Source organism: Pongo abelii, chromosome 18 (genome assembly GCF_028885655.2).
Source record: "Pongo abelii isolate AG06213 chromosome 18, NHGRI_mPonAbe1-v2.0_pri, whole genome shotgun sequence".
NCBI classification, from domain to species: Eukaryota; Metazoa; Chordata; class Mammalia; order Primates; family Hominidae; genus Pongo; species Pongo abelii.
In genome coordinates this window covers 74,925,203-74,945,463 of record NC_072003.2, presented here as the reverse complement: position 1 = coordinate 74,945,463, position 20,261 = coordinate 74,925,203, and the positions used below count along the sequence as shown (strand labels likewise).

Here is a 20,261-nt window from a genome sequence, read left to right as displayed (position 1 = left end):
AGCCCCGGCGGCGTATCGAGAGTGCCCGCCCCCTCTCCCCCGGAAGAGGTGGGGCTTCGCACCTTGACCTGGAAATTAACGTACTATCCTCCTTACTTTTGGGTCGGGCCCTCCGGGAAGATGGCGGCCGTGCAGGCGGCCGAGGTGAAAGTGGACGGCAGCGAGCCGAAACTGAGCAAGAAGTGAGTGTCGCTGCGAGTCTTTAAAGCCTTTGCGGTAGGAGAGCCTGGGCTGGGAAGCGCCGCGAGGTTCCCGCCAAGGCTGCTGTGCCGGGGCCTTCTTGCCGGCTCTCGTGGGTACGCACATGGTGGGACGTGGTGGCTGCGCCCTGCAGACCACGTACCCCGGGATACCCCGGGCACGCCGGCTTACCGTTCCCAGCTGGCACCGGCAGGATCCTCCCTATCATACCCCTAGAGTTAAGAGACTGTGGGGGAGGAACTAGGACGAGAACTAAGAGTTATCAGGAAAGAAAAGCGAAACTTCCTGCTTAGCTTCATCCTCCTTCCTTCTGAGAAATGCATTATTTTGTCGAGCCACTCAGTAAACGTGGAAGTTGGAGAAATGTTAAAACCCTAGCTTTTCAGAAAGACCTTCAAAATTTTCTGGGCCTCACTAAGGTCGTTCTGAACGTTATGTATTAAAAGGGATCAGTTCTAAAACTGTCATGCATCTACCCGTATGGGTTATTCAGTAGATACCTGTGAGTATTAAGTGATCAACGTCTAACAGTAGAGACCATCTTAATTCAGCCTGATATCTTTGTTAACCACTCCCAAATCCCTGGAGTATGTAGGTTAACATAGATAAGTCAGGATTAGCCACCGTTTAACTGGCTGTCTTCTCATTAGCGTTCCCCATTTGAACCACAGAACACAGGTAATTGAGTGTATTATCATTGCTAGGAAGATGATACATAGTACCATTCCAGAGGCATACGAGAGGGCTTAATCCCCGTGGCGCGCACTTGTTATCCCAGCTACTCGGGAGACTGAGGCAGGAGAATCGCTTTAACGCAGGAGGCGGAGGTTGCAGTGTGCTGAAGCCATTGCACTGCAGCCTGGGAGACTTGAGGTAGCGGTCCTTCAGGGACTGCCAGGAGTGCTGCGTGAGCGAGCCCTTCTCCATCGCTTTCCCCAAGGCGTTACTGAGACAGAGCCAGACCCTGAATGAAAAAGAAAAGAGAAATGATGTTTCCTTTTTTTTTTTTTTTTTTTTTTTTAAGATAGAGTCTCGCTCTGTCGCCAGGCTGGAGTGCAGTGGCGCAATCTCGGCTCACTGCAACCTCCGCTGCCAGGGTTCAAGCAATTCTCCTGCCTCAGCCTCCCAAGTAGCTGGGATTACAGGCGTGTGCCACCATGGCTGACCAATTTTTGTATTTTTAGTAGAGACGGGGTTTCACCATGTTGGGCAGGATGGTCTCAATCTCCTTACCTTGTGATCCGCCCACCTTGGCCTCCCAAAGTGCTGGGATGACAGGCGTGAGCCACCGCGCCCGGCCTGATGTTTCCTTTTGTGTCCCTGGCTTTTTGCTTCAAATATCTTAGAAAAAGTGTAAGAGAAATTGTCTAAGTTTATAGTTTGGTAGCACCTTAATATATTGTCCTTTATTAGAGCAATCCGATGGACTTGCATAAAAGTTTGGAACCTGGTCTTTGGACTGCTACCTTAGAGAAAATTGACTGGACTTTAATCTGTTAAGTCAAATTTAGTTGAATGTGGTATATCTGTGATATACAATCCTAAAGTTTAGTTCATTCTTTCAAACCACCTATGATAATCAATTACATTGAATTGAATTTTAGGACTATATATCACAGGTGAAAACAGGGTTTCCAGTTCAGAGTGTGTTTTTAGGTAAAGTAGATAAACTGAGAAAACTGGTTAATTCCTCTTTACTTTTTTTTTTTTGGAGGCAGAGTCTTTGTTGCCCTGGCTGGATTGCAGCGGTGCAATTTCAGCCCACGGCAACTTGCAACTCCCGGGTTCAAGCAATTCTAGTGCTTCAACCTCCCAAGTACCTGGGACTACAGGCGCATGCCACAACACCCAGCTAAATTTTTGTATTTTAGTAGAGATGGGATTTAACCTTGTTGCCCAGGCTGGCGTCAAACTCCTGAGCTCAGGTGATCCATCCGCCTCAACCCCACAAAGCGCTAGGATTATAGGCGTGAGCCACCACTCCCTGCTTCACTGACTTTTCTAAAATTAAATACAGCTACTACTTTTTTGACCAGCTTTTCTGTGCCAGGCACAATGCTAGATCTCTACAAGCTTTCTAATTTCAATAATAACCTTGCAAGAGGAGTTATTGTCCATTTTTCAAATTAATAAACTGAGGCCCTAGTAATTAAATGCATTATTAAAGCGTGCACTTCTAAAATATAGTCTAGCAGTGATCCAGAGCACTGGAGCAGGGATCTGAAGTCAGGCCTGTGACACCACAGTCCATGCTCTGTATCCTGACTGCACAGCACTACTCATGTTGTCTTACCTGTCATTGATGTCTATTCCTCTAGTTACCATGAGCTAAAATAATTTTTTTCTGATTAACATTTCCTTCCGTTTATTGTTCTGGGGAATTCCTTGGTCTGAAATTTTCAGTAAGCACCATTTTATGCCAGGTATTGACTCCAAGTTTAAAAACAGATGTGCTCCCTGCGCAAGTGAAATAGCCTCCTCAAATTTATTTGAACACGGTGAAGAAGGTGATCTCTGTAATTCTGTTGCCTTCCAGTGTTGATAAAGTATAAACATAATGCAGTCTAAGGACCTTCCTGAAATTCTCCTTTCCCCTTGTTCCTAGAGTTCCAAACAAGTCTTCTCTTTGACACGTATTTTTGTGTGGCTTGCATTTATCTTTGTCTAGAGTTGGCAATTGATAGTGACAGTTTCCTCTTACTTTATATGCTCCCCATTGCCATCTTGTGGCCAGGTATTTCCTCTCCAGGTGAGAAACCACACTTCAGGGCTTCAGAAAGTGCCTCACATCCTGTTCCCATATTCTAGGATGTTGTGAGCATTTTTACCTGTAAGCTATCCATTAGCTTGCTGTTGGCTTTACCCCAGATATGCATGTTTTTCCATAGTCAGTACTAAGAACATTGTCAGTTACAGTTGTAGCACAGGGAGTGTTACAGGGTTGCTATCAGTTAAGACAGTCTTAAATGGGACTAAAAGGTAGTAGAAGCATGGTCCCCCTCCCCAACCCATAAGAGAGTTGGTTGGGTATATGTATACTGTCTGTCCCATCTGACACCACATCTCTGTGTTTCCCACTAGGTGGTGGTAATCATTAGTTCCAGGGTGCTCTGCCATGTTGACGCAAGCTGCTGTAAGGCTTGTTAGGGGGTCCCTGCGCAAAACCTCCTGGGCAGAGTGGGGTCACAGGGAACTGCGACTGGGTCAACTTGCTCCTTTCACAGCGCCTCACAAGGACAAGTCATTTTCTGATCAAAGAAGGTTGGTGCCCATTACCTTCTTTATTGCTCTGGAAGCAAAAATTCTTTCCTTACTTGGTTCATTTTCTGTTAAGCCTCTGGCTAAGTCTTTGGACTTGTTGCTAAGGAAACAAGGAGCCCTAATACCAAAACCAATAGTCCTTTCTCATTTTCTCTTTAATAAATTCAAATCATCTCTTCTTAGAGTCTTGAGATGACATGTGGATCTTATTCTAGAAGAGTGCTGAGAACAAAAGCCTTGTTTGAACAAATAATTTCTAATGCCAGCTATTTCCCTTTTCTGTCTTTCTGGAGTTTTGTTTGCTCTTGAGATTAATTTGGTTTCTAGTCTTAGTGCTATCCCTAGGACCTTTTTGGATTATCCTTAAGATTGATTTGATTTAAGAGGAGCACCTGGTTGAGTGGAAAACAGATTTATCTTAATTCTAGAAGAACTAGACAGCCTAGTCTTAGCAGTCCACTGACTGAATTATAGCGTGATAGCACCAGCACAGTGTTTTGGAAAGGTTGTCTTTAGAAATGTTATAAGACATTATATGTAGAAAAAGCTGTCAACTTTGAAACCATTCAGAATCTGTTTTTCTTTTTTCAAAGATGAAAGATTCGGCCAGGCATGGTGGCTCACGCCTGTAATCCCAGCACTTTGGGAGGCCAAGACGGGCGGATCACGAGGTCAGGAGATCGAGACCATCCTGGCTAACACGGTGAAACCCCATCTTTACTAAAAATACAAAAAAAATTAGCCGGACGTGGTGGCGGGCACCGGTAGTCCCAGCTACTCCGGAGGCTGAGGCAGGAGAATGGTGTGAATCCAGGAGGCAGAGCTTATAGTGATCCGCGATCGCACCACTGCACTCCAGCCTGGGCAACAAGCAAGACTCTGTCTCAAAAAAAAAAAAAAAAGAAAAATGAAAGATTCAAAACCTCAATTCATTTTTTTTAAGTTATTCTAAATTCATATTGAAAATGAAGGATGTGTCCTGAAGCCAGAATGTTTGCAGGCATGACTTGGGATCTTTTGCTGTGGTTCACTATTGCAGAATATTTGATTATGTTCAGCGGTTTGAAAGAATGATCCATAAATTGTCTTTGAATAGTAAAGATATCCCTCCCTACACCAATCTGTTTAGTTTGTGGGTTCAGATAGCAAATTCAGACCATAAGAGACATGAACATATCATACGGAACAGCTCAAAGTTGTCCGCATTACTTTGGTTTTTGAGGTTCAAGTGATAAGTATCAAGAGTTTGGATACCAAGTGATTTAACCAGAAATGTATTCAAATCAGTATGGTTTCTATATGAGGCGCAGAGAGTAGAGGGTTAAGATACTGAAAGATGCCTAGAAAGCTCACATTTGGTTAGCTGAATGCCAGGGTCAGGGTAATCCCTTTATACAAACATTATCTCATTACACACCACAACAACTGGTGGGGGTTGTCTGTTATTATTTTTGTTTCACAGGTGAGAAGTTAATTCACTCGTCCAAGTCACGTAATTGACAAGTCTGTTGGAATTTAGTCCCAGGCAGCCTGACTACAAAGATGGTATATTATCCCCTGTACTTTGCACACCGTTCTACTTTGTTGTCCAAGTCAGGCTCCAGTGGGCAAAGTGAGACTAATGCTGACAGCCATTTTTGGAGAGACTGTTGGTGGGGGAGGTCTTGAGTGCTAAAGAGCCAGCTCTTCCTTACTATCATCCTAACTCACTCTTAGGGGAGGGATAGAGAGAGGGGGTGGCAGAGGGCTGGAGATGTTGCCTTATCATGTGTTAGATCTGGAATTGGAGGGGTCAGGTGGCTCACACCTGTATTCCTAGCACTTTGGGAGGCCAAGGCGGGCAGATCACTTGAGGCAAGGAGTTTGAGACCAGCCTGGCCAACGTGGTGAAAACTCGTCTCTACTAAAAATACAAAAATTAGTTGAGTGTGGTGGTACACACCTGTAATCCCAGCTACTCAGGAGGCTGAGGCACGAGAATCCCTTGAAACCCGGGAGGCAGAGATTGCAGTAAGCTGAGATTGTGACTGCACTCCAGCCTGGGCCACAGAGCAAAACTCTGTCTCATTAAAAAAAAAAAAAGACGTGGCACTGTTGGAACTTCACCTTCTGGGGGATACTAAACAACTGAGATTCAGTCACTGTCCTCAAGGAGCTCCCTAACCTAATTAGCTCAAGAAAAGCCTATTCTAATTTTCTAGAAAACCTTTTCTCCTATTCAAAACTAATGCATAGGGTTTTCTTTGTCTTGGGACATCTTGGTTTTAGTTGGGACCTAATGCCAAGGACCTGAGACTGGCAAGCAGAGACTGAGAGTGATCTTTCACGTCTTTGTTCTAAGCTTATTTTTCCCTTTGTGTCTTTCACAAAAAGAGTTTAGTGACAAGCTACTTGAGCTGAGCTGTGGGTGTGGAATTGAGGGGTATAGAACTGAGCAAGAGCGTTTCTCCGAGGCGATTCGTGTTTTTGGTAAGTTGCTAGGGGCAGAACATAGAGGACTCTTCAGGCAGCTAACACATTGAACGCTTTCATCTTTCCAACAGTGAGCTGAAGAGACGCCTGAAAGCTGAGAAGAAAGTAGCAGAGAAGGAGGCCAGACAGAAAGAGCTCAGTGAGAAACAGCTAAGCCAAGCCACCGCTGCTGCCACCAACCACACCACTGACAATGGTGTGGGTCCTGAGGAAGAGAGCTTGGACCCAAATGTGAGTTCCCTGGGCCACCAGCATAGCTGGGCACAGGAAAGCTTCTGATGAGGCTTATGACAGATTCTTTGGGACTGGACAGTAGGAGGGACCAGTACGCCTGAGGTCACTGCCAGGGATAAGGGAGGGTCTGCTGCTCCATCTGGTTAAAGGCACAGACCCTGAGTGTTTTTTATGTCAACCCCCAAAAGGCATTTGGGAGAGTCCAGCATTCAAGTGAATTAATCTTCCTTGGAATTAGCTTGACCTTGAGGCCCCAGGGAAAGTGTCCCTCTAAAGATTGCCTGAGGTTTACTTTAGACCAGAGGCTGGCAAACTACAGGCCACCAGCCAAACCCACTTCTCCATGCCCCCACTTTATCCTTCCCTCCGTGGTTTTTTGTTTTTGTTTTTGTTTTTTTGAGGCAAAGTCTCATTCTGTCACCCAGGCTGGAGTGCAGTGGTGCAATCTCACTGCAACCTCCGCCTCCCCAGTTCAAGTGATTCTCCTTCCTCAGCCTCCCAAGTAACTGGGATTTGAGGTGCACACCACTACACCCTGTTAATGTTGGCCAGGCTGGTCTTGAACTCCTGGCCTCAAGTGATCCACCCGCCTCGGGCTCCCAGAGTACTAGGATTACAGGCATGAGCCACCACACCTTGCCTCTCCTTGGATTTACTAGTAAAATTGTATTGGAACACAGCTGTGCTCATTTGTTTACGTATTTCTGAGGCTGCTTTCCCCCTGAAACAGCAGAGTTGAGAAGTTGCATCAGAAAAACTTTGTGAGAAAGGCTGCTGTAGAGTATTCCTTGTTTACATTCTCCAAGCCCCATGCCTTGGGGAAAAGTCTGATGTGTTGCCAGAGGTAGGAGAGTAGTTAAGAACATAAGTGACTCGACTCACCATGCAAATGTGGTCTACAAAAGTTGACAACGAGGCCACCTATACCCATTAAAAATTAAACTTTTATGATTTTAGGCAGAACTTAGATTTTTCTTTTTGTTGACTCTTGCATTTTGAAATGCTGGCCTCTGGCCACCCTGCATATTCTAAATGCAAATCTCACTCCATATTCAATCCTGTAATGCAGAGGTCTTGGTTAAAGAAAACAATGTATTGGGGTCATGCTGGGGCAGAATACTGCCCTCTGCTAGGTGGGTCCCACTGGTCTGACCAGGTTCAACTTCTCAAGGGCTTTTTTTTTTTTTAACAGCAATACTACAAAATCCGCAGTCAAGCAATTCATCAGCTGAAGGTCAATGGGGAAGACCCATACCCACACAAGTTCCATGTAGACATCTCACTCACTGACTTCATCCAAAAATATAGTCACCTGCAGCCTGGGGATCACCTGACTGACATCACCTTAAAGGTGGCAGGTAGGAACTCTCCCTGGCAAATCACTGAACTCCCACAACAGGCAGGCCTGCGGCTTCAGTAGCACAAGGGAAGGTCTGGGTTGGTCTTGTTCTCAAGTAGCCTGTGTCTGAAGCTACTTTACTAAGGACAGTGCCATTATATCTACACAGAAAGAAACAGAGCAGCCCTGAGACATGGAATCATATTCCAGATGAGGTAGTGCTACAAAGAGAGGGGCTTTCTCCATAAGGATTCCCTTCCTCAGCAAGAATCAGCAGTAGAAGTCTCAGGCTTCTAAGAATTCCAGTCTTTGGCCTAAGAATGCTTTGCACTGAGACAGTATTTCTAGAACATTGCTCTTTTGGAGTTATAGTATCTTGGGTGAGATCTTCTTTTCCTAAATTAAAAAAAAAAAAAAAAATCACATCTTTTCCTTGCCCTCTCCCACCAAACAGTAAAACTATCAGTTGTAGAAAATTTAGAATAGTCAAAGAAGCAAGGAGAGAAAGTTTTGATTACCCATAATCCTGCCACCCAGAGAGAATTTCTGGCAGGACCTAAATGCCCAAAAGATTTCTTCTTTAAAATACAGTGATTTTACTAAAATCTTTTTTTTTTTTTTTTTTTTTTGAGATATAGTCTCACTCTGTCGCCCAGGCTGGAATGCAGTGGTGCCATCTCAGCTTACTGCAACCTCTGCCCCCTGGGCTCAAGCGATTCTCCTGCCTCAGCCTCCCGAGTACCTGGGATTACAGGCAGCCACCACCACGCCTGGCTAAGTTTTGTATTTTTAGTAGAGATGGGGCTTCACCATATTGGCCAGGCTCGTCTCGAACTCCTGACCTCAGGTGATCCACCTGCCTCGGCTTCCCAAAGTGCTGGGATTACAGGCATGAGCCACCACACCCTGCCACTAAAATATTTATTGATGTTAGTTATTCTAGTTCAGTATTCTCAGATACACAGTGTGCTCTGAGATCTTTTCACATCTGTGTATTCAGATCTTTTTTTATTTTTTATTTATTTTATTTTTTTTTTTTGAGGTGAACTCTTGTACTTGTCCCCCAGGCTGGAGTGCAGTGGCGCAATCTCAGCTCACTGTAACCTCCGCCTCCTGGGTTCAAGCGATTCTCCTGCCTCAGCCTCCCTAGTAGCTGGGATTACAGGTACCTGCCACCATGCCCAACTAATTTTTGTATCTTTAGTAGAGACGGAGTTTCACCATGTTGGCCGGGCTGGTCTCGAACTCCTGACTTCAGGTGATCCACCTGCCACGGCCTCCCAAAGTGCTGGGATTACAGGCATGAGCCACTGCTTCCAGAAGATCTTTTTTATTTTAATTGTTTGTTTTTATTCTGTTTCTTGCTTTACATTTCCTTTGGGACTTTTATCTGCATACTGGATCATCTTTGATTCTTTTTGATAATTGTCACTTTATCTCAAATCCTTTTTATCTTTCTTCATACTTTGATTTTTAAATTTTATCCTCCTTTTCACTTTCTGTTTCTCTTAAGGCATTATTTGTTGTATTTAGTCACTATTATTTCCTTATAGTTTAGTCTGCGTTTTCTGAAAGATTTTTTACTTTAATTCTTTCATGTGTTATCACCTCATTTCTTAGTTTTTCTAGTTCTAATTTGTGTTCTTTCATGTTTTGTGTCTTTTTCTTCATGTCTTTCAGCTCATTGTTGAATAGTAAGTTAGAATTTTTTGCTTTTCACCGCACGTTCTCACTCATAAGTGAGAGTTGAACAATAAGAACACATGGACACAGGGAGGGGAACATCACACACTGGGGTCTGTCGAGGGGCGGGGGGAAAGGGGAGGGAGAGGATTAGGACAAATACCTAATGCATGCGGAGCTTAAAACCTAGATGACAGGTTGATAGGTACAGCAAACCACCATGGCACATGTATACCTATGTGACAAATCTGCGTGTTCTGCACATGTATCCCAGAACTTAAAAGTAAAATTTAAAAAAAAACGAAAAGGAATTTTTTTGTTTTTCTGAGCATGTCTGTCTTGAGTGCTTTTATTTTGTCTAGAGGGGTGTTATTCTCCTTCTATCTCTCCATTTTTAGTTTTTTAAGTAACTTTATATGGTATGTGAGCCCAGTGCTTTTATGTTGCTTACATTTACATGAAATCAGTTTTCCTGAATGTTCAAAGGAAGCTCGGTTTCGTTTTACCACTGAGCTCCCTCTTGTTTTTGTGGCATGTTCAGAAATACAGCAGCTTGCTTTTTGAGATTTCCCAGTTCTCTTCTTCTTCCTCACTTTTTTTGAGTCTTCTTTTTTTTTTTTTTTTGGTCTCTTTTTTCGTTGTCCTGTTCAGTTTTGTACGGTGTTGTCCTAGAAGGGAGCCTGGCTTTTGAGAGGGTGTCTGTGGGCTCTACTCTTCATTCCCTTTAGATTTTTTTTTTTTTTTTTTTTTTTTTGGAGACTGAGTTTTGCTCTTGTTGCCCAGGCTGGAGTGCAATGCCACGATCTCAGCTCACCGCAACCTCCGCCTCCCAGGTTCAAGCGATTCTCCTGCCTCAGCCTCCCAAATAGCTGGGATTACAGGCATGCGCCACCACGCCTGGCTAATTTTGTATTTTTTTTTAGTAGAGACAGGGTTTCTCCATGTTGGTCAGGCTGGTCTCGAACTCCCAGCCTTAGGTGATCTGCCTGCCTCGGCCTCCCAAAGTCCTGGGATTACAGGCGTGAGCCACAGCACCTGGCCCCCTTTAGATCTTCTTAATGCACGCCTCACCTGTATGGAAACGGGCACATCCCCTCCTAGTTTCAGCTGCTCTCCCCCAGTAAGCCTGGAGGAAAAGGCTCACATTTTCCAGAGGATACCTTTGGCCATTTGGGGGTTTTCCAGAGGTCTTATGACTCTTGGTGGTTTGCCTTGTTGCTTATATTTGGGGGTCCTTGGCAACATCTTCCCACAGCATTTTGTTGTAAATTTTGTCCATGGATTTTTCACTTTGCGTCTCTAGCTGTGCTTTCTATTTTTATGTGAGGATTCAGGGAAATCCAAAAACTATGCTGCTACCAGCACCGCCATCTTCTAGGCATCCAGTGACTTATCTTGAAAGCTAGATCTTGAAAGTATGTCTTTAACTGGTTTGAATGGACATCGTTGGCTTGAGGGAAAAGATGGGGATTAAACGTCAAGCTAAAATCAGATTGTACTGCTTTGCATTGTGCCGTGACCAAAAAAAAAAAAAAATGCAGGCCGGGTGTGGGGGCTCATGCCTGTAATCCCAGCACTTTGGGAGGCTGAGGTGGGTGGATCACTTCAGCCCAGGAGTTCGAGACCAGCCTGGGCAACATGGTGAAACCCCCTCTCTACTTTAAAAAAAAAAAAAAAATTAGCCGGGTGTGGTGGTGCACACCTGTAATCCCAGCTACTCAGGAGGCTGAAACAGGAGAATCACTTGAAGCTGGGAGGCGGAGGTTGCAGTGAGCTGAGATTGTGCCACTGCACTCCAGCCTGGGCAACAGAGCAAGACTCTGTCCCAAAAAAAAAAAAAAAATGCAGACGGAGTTTTTTTTTTTGACACTGATACCATAAAATGACTTCTCGTTCTGTCAGTCAGTATTTTTGCTCTTCTTTTTCTAGGTAGGATCCATGCCAAAAGAGCTTCTGGGGGAAAGCTCATCTTCTATGATCTTCGAGGAGAGGGGGTGAAGTTGCAAGTCATGGCCAATTCCAGGTATCTCGAAATATCCAGTTATAGACCTTTCTTGGTTGGCCTAGAGCAACACAGCAATAGGCTGACGTGGTCTTACTGGTATTTGAAGTTAGAGTAAGAAGGAGTGGGACATGGTTGGGGAAGGCTGAGAAGAGGATAATGTGGCCACCTGGTCACCTGTAAAGTAATGACTACTCTCAAGTTATATGACAGTAAAGTAAAGGATAGTCCTTTTTTAATAGTGGCCCCTGAATCTGAGGTCCTTCTTGGGCTCACATTAACTAGGTATTAACAGTTGAGTGAGGGTTCCAGAGGAGACCAGTGGTCAGTGTTCATTTGAATTGTTGTTACTGAATTACATTTCCTTTTCACTCAGAAATTATAAATCAGAAGAAGAATTTATTCATATTAATAACAAACTGCGTCGGGGAGATATAATTGGAGTTCAGGGGAATCCTGGTAAAACCAAGAAGGGTGAGCTGAGCATCATTCCGTATGAGATCACACTGCTGTCTCCCTGTTTGCATATGTTACCTCATCTTCACTTTGGCCTCAAAGACAAGGTAAGCATTCATGGCCTCCTAGCTGTGGCCTCCTAGCTTTCTGTTTGTTTTATCATACCATTGGATCAGACATACTAGTGATTTCTAACTGCTGTTTTTGGTTTAGGAAACAAGGTATCGCCAGAGATACTTGGACTTGATCCTGAATGACTTTGTGAGGCAGAAATTTATCATCCGCTCTAAGATCATCACATATATAAGAAGTTTCTTGGATGAGCTGGGATTCCTAGAGGTAAGGAGAGTTCCTTGCCTGACATGATGAGCTGCCTTGCAATGCTTGCCTCCTCCTCTCCCTTGCCTTCCTTTTCCAAAGCGTATCCTGTGTCAGGATCCTTCATGCCTAATGAGAATGTCCACTTTCTTCCCGTCGTCTCTGTTCTACCTTGTCCTGATATAGGAAGGCAGGACCTGACTTCCAAGGTAATGGACAAGGTGTAGGGCCATCCACATGCTAATGATGTCACATTCAATATGTATTCACGTCATTTTGCTTTTTTGTACGTTAAGAAATATTTTTTGATTATATGAGAAAGGCAAACACACGTACCATAGAACAAATTCAAACAGTAAATTAAATAGAAGCAAAACTGAAAGTGCTCTTTCACTCCTTCTGACTAACTTCCCTACCCAAACTCGAGTTTGATATGTATCCTTCTGCACCATTTACTGGGCATATATACGTGTGTACATATGCATGTTGCAGATGAAGTGCACATATGTAAACATTTTGGAGGAGTTTTAATTTTGGTTTAAATATGAATGAAGTCACACTGTATGTATTGTGATGGACCTGCTTTTATTTCACTTAAGATATTCTGGATCTCTTTGTATGAGATAGATAGTTACTCTTTCTTAATGCTGCATTATTTGTTTCAACAAGCATCTTTATACACATGTTCAAATGTTTCTGTAGGATGGATTTCTAGAAGTAGAATAAGTCAAACAATATAAGCAGTTAAAATTTTTATTAAACAGTCAGTTGAGATAACTCACTACCTTCAGACCAGCCTAAATTTTTTTAATAAATACTGCGAATTGGGCCGGGCGCAGTGGCTCACACCTGTAATCCCAGCACTTTGGGAGGCCGAGGTGGGCAGATCACGAGGTCAGGAGATCAAGACCATCCTGGCTAACACAGTGAAACCCTGTCTCTACTAAAAACACAAAAAATTAGCCAGGCGTGGTGGCAGGCGCCTGTAGGCCCAGCTACTTGGGAGGCTAAGGCAGGAGAATGGTGTGAACCCAGGAGACGGAGCTTGCCATGAACCGAGATCGGAGCTTGCCGTGAGCCGAGATCGCGCTGCTGCACTCCAGCCTGGGCAACAGAGCAAGACTCCGTCTTAAAAAAAATTAAATAAATACTGCAAATTGAACTCAAGAGAGGCTGTATCCATTTAGATTCTCATTTACAGCTTGTGAAAGTTTGTGGTACTATATTAATGATACTGGTATTAATAGAAATTGAGACACTGTTGTAAAAAATCATACTGTCCTTTTTTGTCAAGTACTTGCACGTTACTGTTGAACTTATTAACATTTAGTTTGGGGTATAACAGGCTTAGACTATATTACATGCAAAGCATGATCTGTCCCCAAGGCCTCTGGTTATCTAAGGACTGATGTTTCTCCCTGCCTTTTTTAGATTGAAACTCCCATGATGAACATCATCCCAGGGGGAGCCGTGGCCAAGCCTTTCATCACTTATCACAACGAGCTGGACATGAACTTATATATGAGAATTGCTCCAGAACTCTATCATAAGGTAGTCAATAATAGTACACCCTTTTCCCTTAAAGAAGCAGAAAGCTGGAAAACCACTGGCTAGACGGGTATAGTCAGAAATAAGAGGAACAGAGAGAGTAAAGCAGCCAAGAAAGTGTTCTGATGGGTCAGGTGTGTGGATGTGAGTAACACTTCCAGAATTTCTCTACAAGATTAATAGAGCATTGCAGGGCAGAGACCAAAGGGGTTGTCTTTCCCATGTATACAGGCACTCCTTACCTACTTTGGTTCCCCTAAAACTTTTCAGATACAGTCTTACTTGGATTAGATCTGATTTAAGTCTTTCATAGAAGAAAGAGCCTAATCTCTCTGTGGAAGTTGGAAATAAGCATCTTCAGGCCTGGTGCGGTGGCTCACACCTGTAGTCCCAGCACTTTGGGAGGCCAAGGCGGATGGATCACTTGAGGTCAAGAGTTTGAAACCAACCTGGCCAACATGGTGAAACCCAGTGTCTACAAAAATACAAAAATTAGCTGGGCGTGATGGCAGGTGCCTGTAATCCCAGCTACCCGGGAGACTGAGGCAGGAGGATCGCTTGAACCTGGGAGACGGAGGTTGCAGTGAGCCGAGATCCTGCCACTGCACTCCAGCCTGGGTGACAGAATGAGACTCCATCTCAAAAAAAAAAAAAAAGTATCTTCAAATCGCTATAAAGATGTCTTTTCAAATTCCCAGGTAAATATTGAAGATTATTATTCAGGATTCTTAGTTGCAGACAACAGAACCTGTTATAACTAGTTTAAGCAAAATAAAAATTTATTCAGCTCTATAGGTGAGGTATTGCTCCTCACAAGAGGGCATTAGCTGCGGGGGTCTGCCTGCAGACTGTGACCTAAACAACGGATGAATAAAATGTACACTGAAACACAGATACTCCGTTTTGCCAGTCCTGCTGAGTGTCCGACCACCTGCACACCAAGAGAGGTGTATTTGTCACTGCGGCCGACCCTGAGCAGCTCTCACTCCAGGCATTTATTTAGTATAGAATTAACAGAAGCTTTGAGTAAACACACTTGTGGATAATTAACATGGTAAGAGAGTAGTTCTAGGAATTATTAAAGTCCAGGTACCATGGTCTAAAGTAAATACCATTAGGGGGCAGTATCTTTGGTCAGCCTCCCCCTAAGAGGGCCATCTGGCTGAAAGGTTAGTTAATGGAGGTAGGGTAAACAGACTTAACTGGGGAAGCCTCTGTTTTCCCTAGTATTTACCCTATGACCTAAAGCTCTAAGGTAAGAACCAGCTGCCTTCATGCCTGTTCAATTATTACAAGCTATGTAACCTTTCGGCCTTCCAAAAGGTTTGTGACTATTCCTTATAACTTTCCCCAGTATTTCCCTTTAATATTTCTACCACCATCCTGAGTGAATCCCAACATATAGGAAGCTCACAGTCCCCAGGAGGATCAGAGAATCAGGCTTGGAAACTATACAACTAGGAATGATTCTGAGTCATATTAGAATGGGCTGTTCTCATGGAGAACCCAGTATTTTTTCCTAGTAGGCACAGTTACTACAGCTCATAACCCTGGCGCTAGGCACAAGTCACTGCCACTAGGACCTCTGCAGTCTAAAAGCTACATGCGACTGTCCACCTTCACCAGAATGAATTCTGTGCAATACCCACATCTTTTGTTAGTAGTTTCCATGCTGAAGTCTCACAAGTGTATCTGACTGGTGGAGCTTGGGTCACTTGCCTGCAGCCTAACCCCAAGAGAGGCTGCTTCCTTGGGGAGGTTCAGACTCAACGATGGGGGATGCCCAAGACAGGAAGAGTATCCAGAAGTCCTGGGCAGCCAAAAAAGAGGGGTAACTATCCACACTACAAGGGTATAAAGAGAGCAGGGTGCTTGGCATTTTGACTAGAGACCTGAGAGCATGCCTAACCTGTGAAAACCCAAGTTACAGCTTTTGGAGACAAACTTCCCAGAGCTGTTAATACAAGATTAGCTGTCATGGGGCCGGGCGCGGTGGCTCATCCCTGTAATCCCAGCACTTTGGGAGGTGGAGGTGGGCGGATCACCTGAGGGTCAGGAGTTCGAGACCAGCCTGACCAATACAGAGAAAACCTGTCTCTACTAAAAATACAAAAAAATTAGCCAGGCATGGTGGCACATGCCTGTAATCCCAGCTACTAGGGAGGCTGGGGCAGGAGAATTGCTTGAACCCGGGAGGCGGAGGTTGCGGTGAGCCAAGATCGCTCCATTGCACTCCAGCCTGGGCAACAAGAGCAAAACTCCATCTCAAAAAAAAAAAGATTAGCTGTCATGACCGTGGCCATGTGTTGTTGTTAGATACTTGTGGTTGGTGGCATCGACCGGGTTTATGAAATTGGACGCCAGTTCCGGAATGAGGGGATTGATTTGACGCACAATCCTGAGTTCACCACCTGTGAGTTCTACATGGCCTATGCAGACTATCACGATCTCATGGAAATCACAGAGAAGATGGTTTCAGGTGACTCCTGCTCTCTCATACTCATTGGGTGGTTGGTATGCTGCTTTCAGAGGAGGGCTTCCTGGGTTTCATTCCCACTAAATAACAGGTTTCTCTCCCAGGGATGGTGAAGCATGTTACAGGCAGTTACAAGGTCACCTACCACCCAGATGGCCCAGAGGGCCAAGCCTACGATGTTGACTTCACCCCACCCTTCCGGCGAATCAACATGGTAGAAGAGCTTGAGAAAGCCCTGGGGATGAAGCTGCCAGAAACAAACCTCTTTGAAACTGAAGGTAAAGTGACAACACTCACTCCTCCATTGTAAGGCCGTCCTTTCTGTTCAGCTCTGAATTTGATTGGGTCAGAGCTAGAATTTCCCACACTATTCTCTTTATGTACATTTTTACTTGGCTAGTGTGATGTCTCCTGCCCTAACTTGTGAATTTGTGTCCCAGAAACTCGCAAAATTCTTGATGATATCTGTGTGGCAAAAGCTGTTGAATGCCCTCCACCTCGGACCACAGCCAGGCTCCTTGACAAGGTGAGAGGCCCCGCCTTTGTTGTACATGTCCTCATCTGGTGCTGAACAGTTCCCTCTTCCCTGGGAAAATGAACCCCACTGGGGAGAGTTCATTTCTGCAGCTTCACAGGACAACCCTAGAGAGAGAACAAGAAAATTAACAGACTTTGAACTGTCATACTAAGCTCTGTGCCAAATAATTTATGTGTGTGATCTCAGTTAATCCCTTCCAGCTTTTAAAAAGCTGTAGGGTAGGGTGGGCGCGGTGGCTCACACCTGTAATCCCAGCACTTCAGGAGGCCGAGGCGGACGAGTCACCTGAGGTCAGGAGTTCGAAACCAGCCTGGCCAACATGGTGAAACCCTGTCTCTACTAAAAATCCAAAAATTAGCTGGGTGTGGTGGCGGGCACCTGTAATCCCAGCTATTCAGGAGGCTGAGGCACGAGAATTGCTGGAACCAGGAGGCGGAGATAGCAGCAAGCTGAGATCGTGCCACTGCACTCCAGCCTGGGCGACAGAGCAAGACTCCATCTCAATAATAATAATAATAATACAGAGCAAGACTCCATCTCAGTAATAATAATAATAATAAATAAATAAATAAAACTATAGGATAAACCCATCTGGATGGGAGCTGAGGTCTTCTGTCTGGGCTGGAATGATCAAATACTATTCAGAAATGGTGACTAACTCTGCTTTGCTTTCTCATTAAGCTTGTTGGGGAGTTCCTGGAAGTGACTTGCATCAATCCTACATTCATCTGTGATCACCCACAGATAATGAGCCCTTTGGCTAAATGGTAAGATTCCAGCTACCTATTGCTGCATAACAGCCCCAAAACTTAGTGGTGTTAACAATTTATTATTGTCAAGATTTTGTGGTTTGACTGGTGGTCTTTCTGCTGGGTAGTGTTGACTAGGTTAACCCAAGTGGCTTTTTTTCAACTGGGGATTCTGCCAGGGCACTTTGGTTCTCCTCCATGTGGTCACTCCACATACAATCTTGTCCTCCAGGGCCTCTTCATGTGTCCTGTCTGGCAGCACAGCCTGGGCTTCCCTTCACCATGGTGGTTGGGCTCTAAGGGGAAGCTTCCAAAAGAACAGACCTCATTGTGCAAACACGTATCAAGCCTCTGGTGATAACCCATTGGCCAAACCAAGACATGTTGCCAGCCCAGAGTCCAGGTGAAGGAGACTACACGTGGGCATGAATACAAGAGGTGTGGTCCATTGTAACAGTCTGCCACACTGGCCTGTTAGGAAGAGCATTAAGCCTTCCTGGTCTCTGACCCTCCTCACCGTTGTACCAAATGATTTGTTGCTGAGAGTGCATGCAGGCTTCCGACTGCAATCAGTAACGCTTTTGAGTCCACTAGAATTCCGTTATTGTATTAGATGTTTGATCATTAGACCAACCTGGCCAATATGGCAAAACCCTGTCTCTACTAAAAATACAAAAATCAGCCAGGCATAGTGGCATGCGCCTGTGATCCCGGCTACTCAAGGCTGAGGCAGGAGAAGTGCTTGAACCCAGGAGACAGAGGTTGCAGTGAGCTGAGATCACACCACTGCACTCCAGCCTGGGCGACAGAGCGAGACTCCGTCTCAAAAAAAAAAAAAAAAAAAAAAATTTAGCTCATTAGGGGCCTCTATATTCAGCCTCCTCTTTGGTCTCCTGTCCCTAGGCACCGCTCTAAAGAGGGTCTGACTGAGCGCTTTGAGCTGTTTGTCATGAAGAAAGAGATATGCAATGCCTACACTGAGCTGAATGATCCCATGCGGCAGCGGCAGCTTTTTGAAGAACAGGCCAAGGTGAGAAAGGGGACTGTGAGCAGAAGCTGTGCCAACTCACCAGGAAATACCAGCCTTAACCCTGATCTGTGTCAGCATATACGTTCTTGGTGACTTCAGAAGTGAAAGATAAAGCCTTAGGCTTTGCTGGAGGAGTCACATTTCAAGATGGTGACTTCACCTGGTATTGACTCTGTCGTACATAAGAGGAACGTCATTATTAATCTCCATATGGAAAGCGTGACACTTGCCTTGAAAATACACTTGCCAAGCAAGAACATTATTTTCTTAGATTGTACATGTATTGAGGTGGCTTAGGGCTGGGAGGTAGGTAAAGATGAATGGAGAAGACAGAGCCCCCACAGGCTACCTGCAGCAGGTGCTGACACTGAGGGCTGTTTTCAGGAAATGGGAGAAAGACTCTTGGAATTGTCACAGTCTCTGAGAATTAACCTATTTGGAGTCCCAGAGCCCCAAGCAGCGGAAGGGTTTTCTTTCAGAGAAATTTGTATGTGTTCTGAGGTCGATTTCATCAGTCCTGACCTCCAGGTCTTTGAAAGAAACAGCTGCATCTTGGAGTTACTAGGAAATGAATTCCCAGCAAGTCCTGAGTGTCAGGAGCATCCCTGGAATGCTGGTACTCCCACCTCAGAGCCTGGTAACATGTTCACTCACACACTGAGATATCTTAGAAGAAGGTCATCTTTTGGTGCTCTTTCCTCTTCTAGGCCAAGGCTGCAGGTGATGATGAGGCCATGTTCATAGATGAAAACTTCTGTACTGCCCTGGAATATGGGCTGCCCCCCACAGCTGGCTGGGGCATGGGCATTGACCGAGTCGCCATGTTTCTCACGGACTCCAACAACATCAAGGTACGCAGCAGCCCTCCACAGAGCACACTGCCCTGAAGAAGCTCCATTGTGTTTGAGCCAGGGCATGGTGGGCCTGGAGGATAAAATTAAGGAAGGGCTTCGGGCTGGGAAGAGGAGCAGGCAGAGGAGTTCCATGCCACTCACAGGAGGGCCAGAGCCTCTGACCTTAAAGGATTTGGGTTTTTTCCTACCAGAGGCAGAAGGAATACTAATTGTTTGTATTTCTTGAGGATCTAGGGAAGTCTCCGTGCATTATTGCAGCTAATTAAGTCAGCCCTATGAGGTGTAGAAACTGTTGTTTCCCATTTTTATAGATGAGGAAATCAAATTTTCATAGAAATGCGTCTATTCATCCTTTTGACATAGTGCCCTAGGCAGTGCTATGCATTTGTTGTTTGTCATCTGTAACTGAGAGGGTCTGAGTTGAAATAAAAGAACACATGTGCCTTTTCAGCTGGAATATACTAATCTCTGGATTTTGTTGGTAACAACAGAGGCAAAAGGAATGGGTAGTAGCTGTGAAACAGTGTTGAGAGTGCTTCTCAGCTTCAAGGTACATTCTTATCTCCCACAGGAAGTACTTCTGTTTCCTGCCATGAAACCCGAAGACAAGAAGGAGAATGTAGCAACCACTGATACGCTGGAAAGCACAACAGTTGGCACTTCTGTCTAGAAAATAATAATTGCAAGTTGTATAACTCAGGCGTCTTTGCATTTCTGCGAAAGATCAAGGTCTGCAAGGGAATTCTTGTGTGCTGCTTTCCATTTGACACCGCAATTCGGTTCAGCCATCAGAAGAGAGACAAAGAATTAAAAATTTCTTTTTAAACCTGTTACCAAATAAGCCATTTGTCTCTTCTCTTTACTTTTAGAATGTCAACTTTTTTTCCCAGACTTCTGGCCTAATGAATGTTTAGGATTTTACCATCTTATTCATTTAACAAATTTATATTAATGTCTGCCCTGTGCCAGGCATTATTCTAAGAGATTGGGGACATAGCAGTGAACAAAAGACAAGTTCTTGCTTTTGTGGAAATTGTATTCTTTCTTTGGGGTAGGGAGAAGAAGTAGACAAACAAAAACAAGTTAAATACATGTTCTTT

At 44.6% G+C, this 20,261-nt stretch overlaps 1 protein-coding gene across 2 annotated transcripts; it reads left to right on the top strand.

The window, feature by feature from the left end:
- Positions 1-43: 43 nt before the first annotated feature.
- KARS1 (lysyl-tRNA synthetase 1) lies at positions 44-20,002 on the top strand. Of its 2 annotated transcripts, NM_001133683.2 has the most exon segments (15): positions 110-182; positions 3,283-3,462; positions 6,006-6,165; positions 7,361-7,526; positions 11,120-11,213; positions 11,569-11,755; positions 11,862-11,987; positions 13,398-13,517; positions 15,831-15,993; positions 16,095-16,268; positions 16,431-16,516; positions 17,210-17,295; positions 18,181-18,307; positions 19,015-19,158; positions 19,733-19,996. In NM_001133683.2, coding segments are annotated over 14 exon segments (1,878 nt in total). In that variant the 5' UTR covers positions 110-182; positions 3,283-3,316; the 3' UTR covers positions 19,832-19,996.
- Positions 20,003-20,261: the final 259 nt, after the last annotated feature.

Bases quoted from the DNA above. Each gene is read 5' to 3' on its own strand.
- KARS1 (XM_009250955.4), top strand. From the start codon at position 121: ATGGCGGCCGTGCAGGCGGCCGAGGTGAAAGTGGACGGCAGCGAGCCG. The intron at 6,166-7,360 runs GTGAGTTCCCTG...TTTTTTTAACAG, and splicing joins AAGAGAGCTTGGACCCAAAT to CAATACTACAAAATCCGCAG. The intron at 11,214-11,568 runs GTATCTCGAAAT...CTTTTCACTCAG, and splicing joins CAAGTCATGGCCAATTCCAG to AAATTATAAATCAGAAGAAG.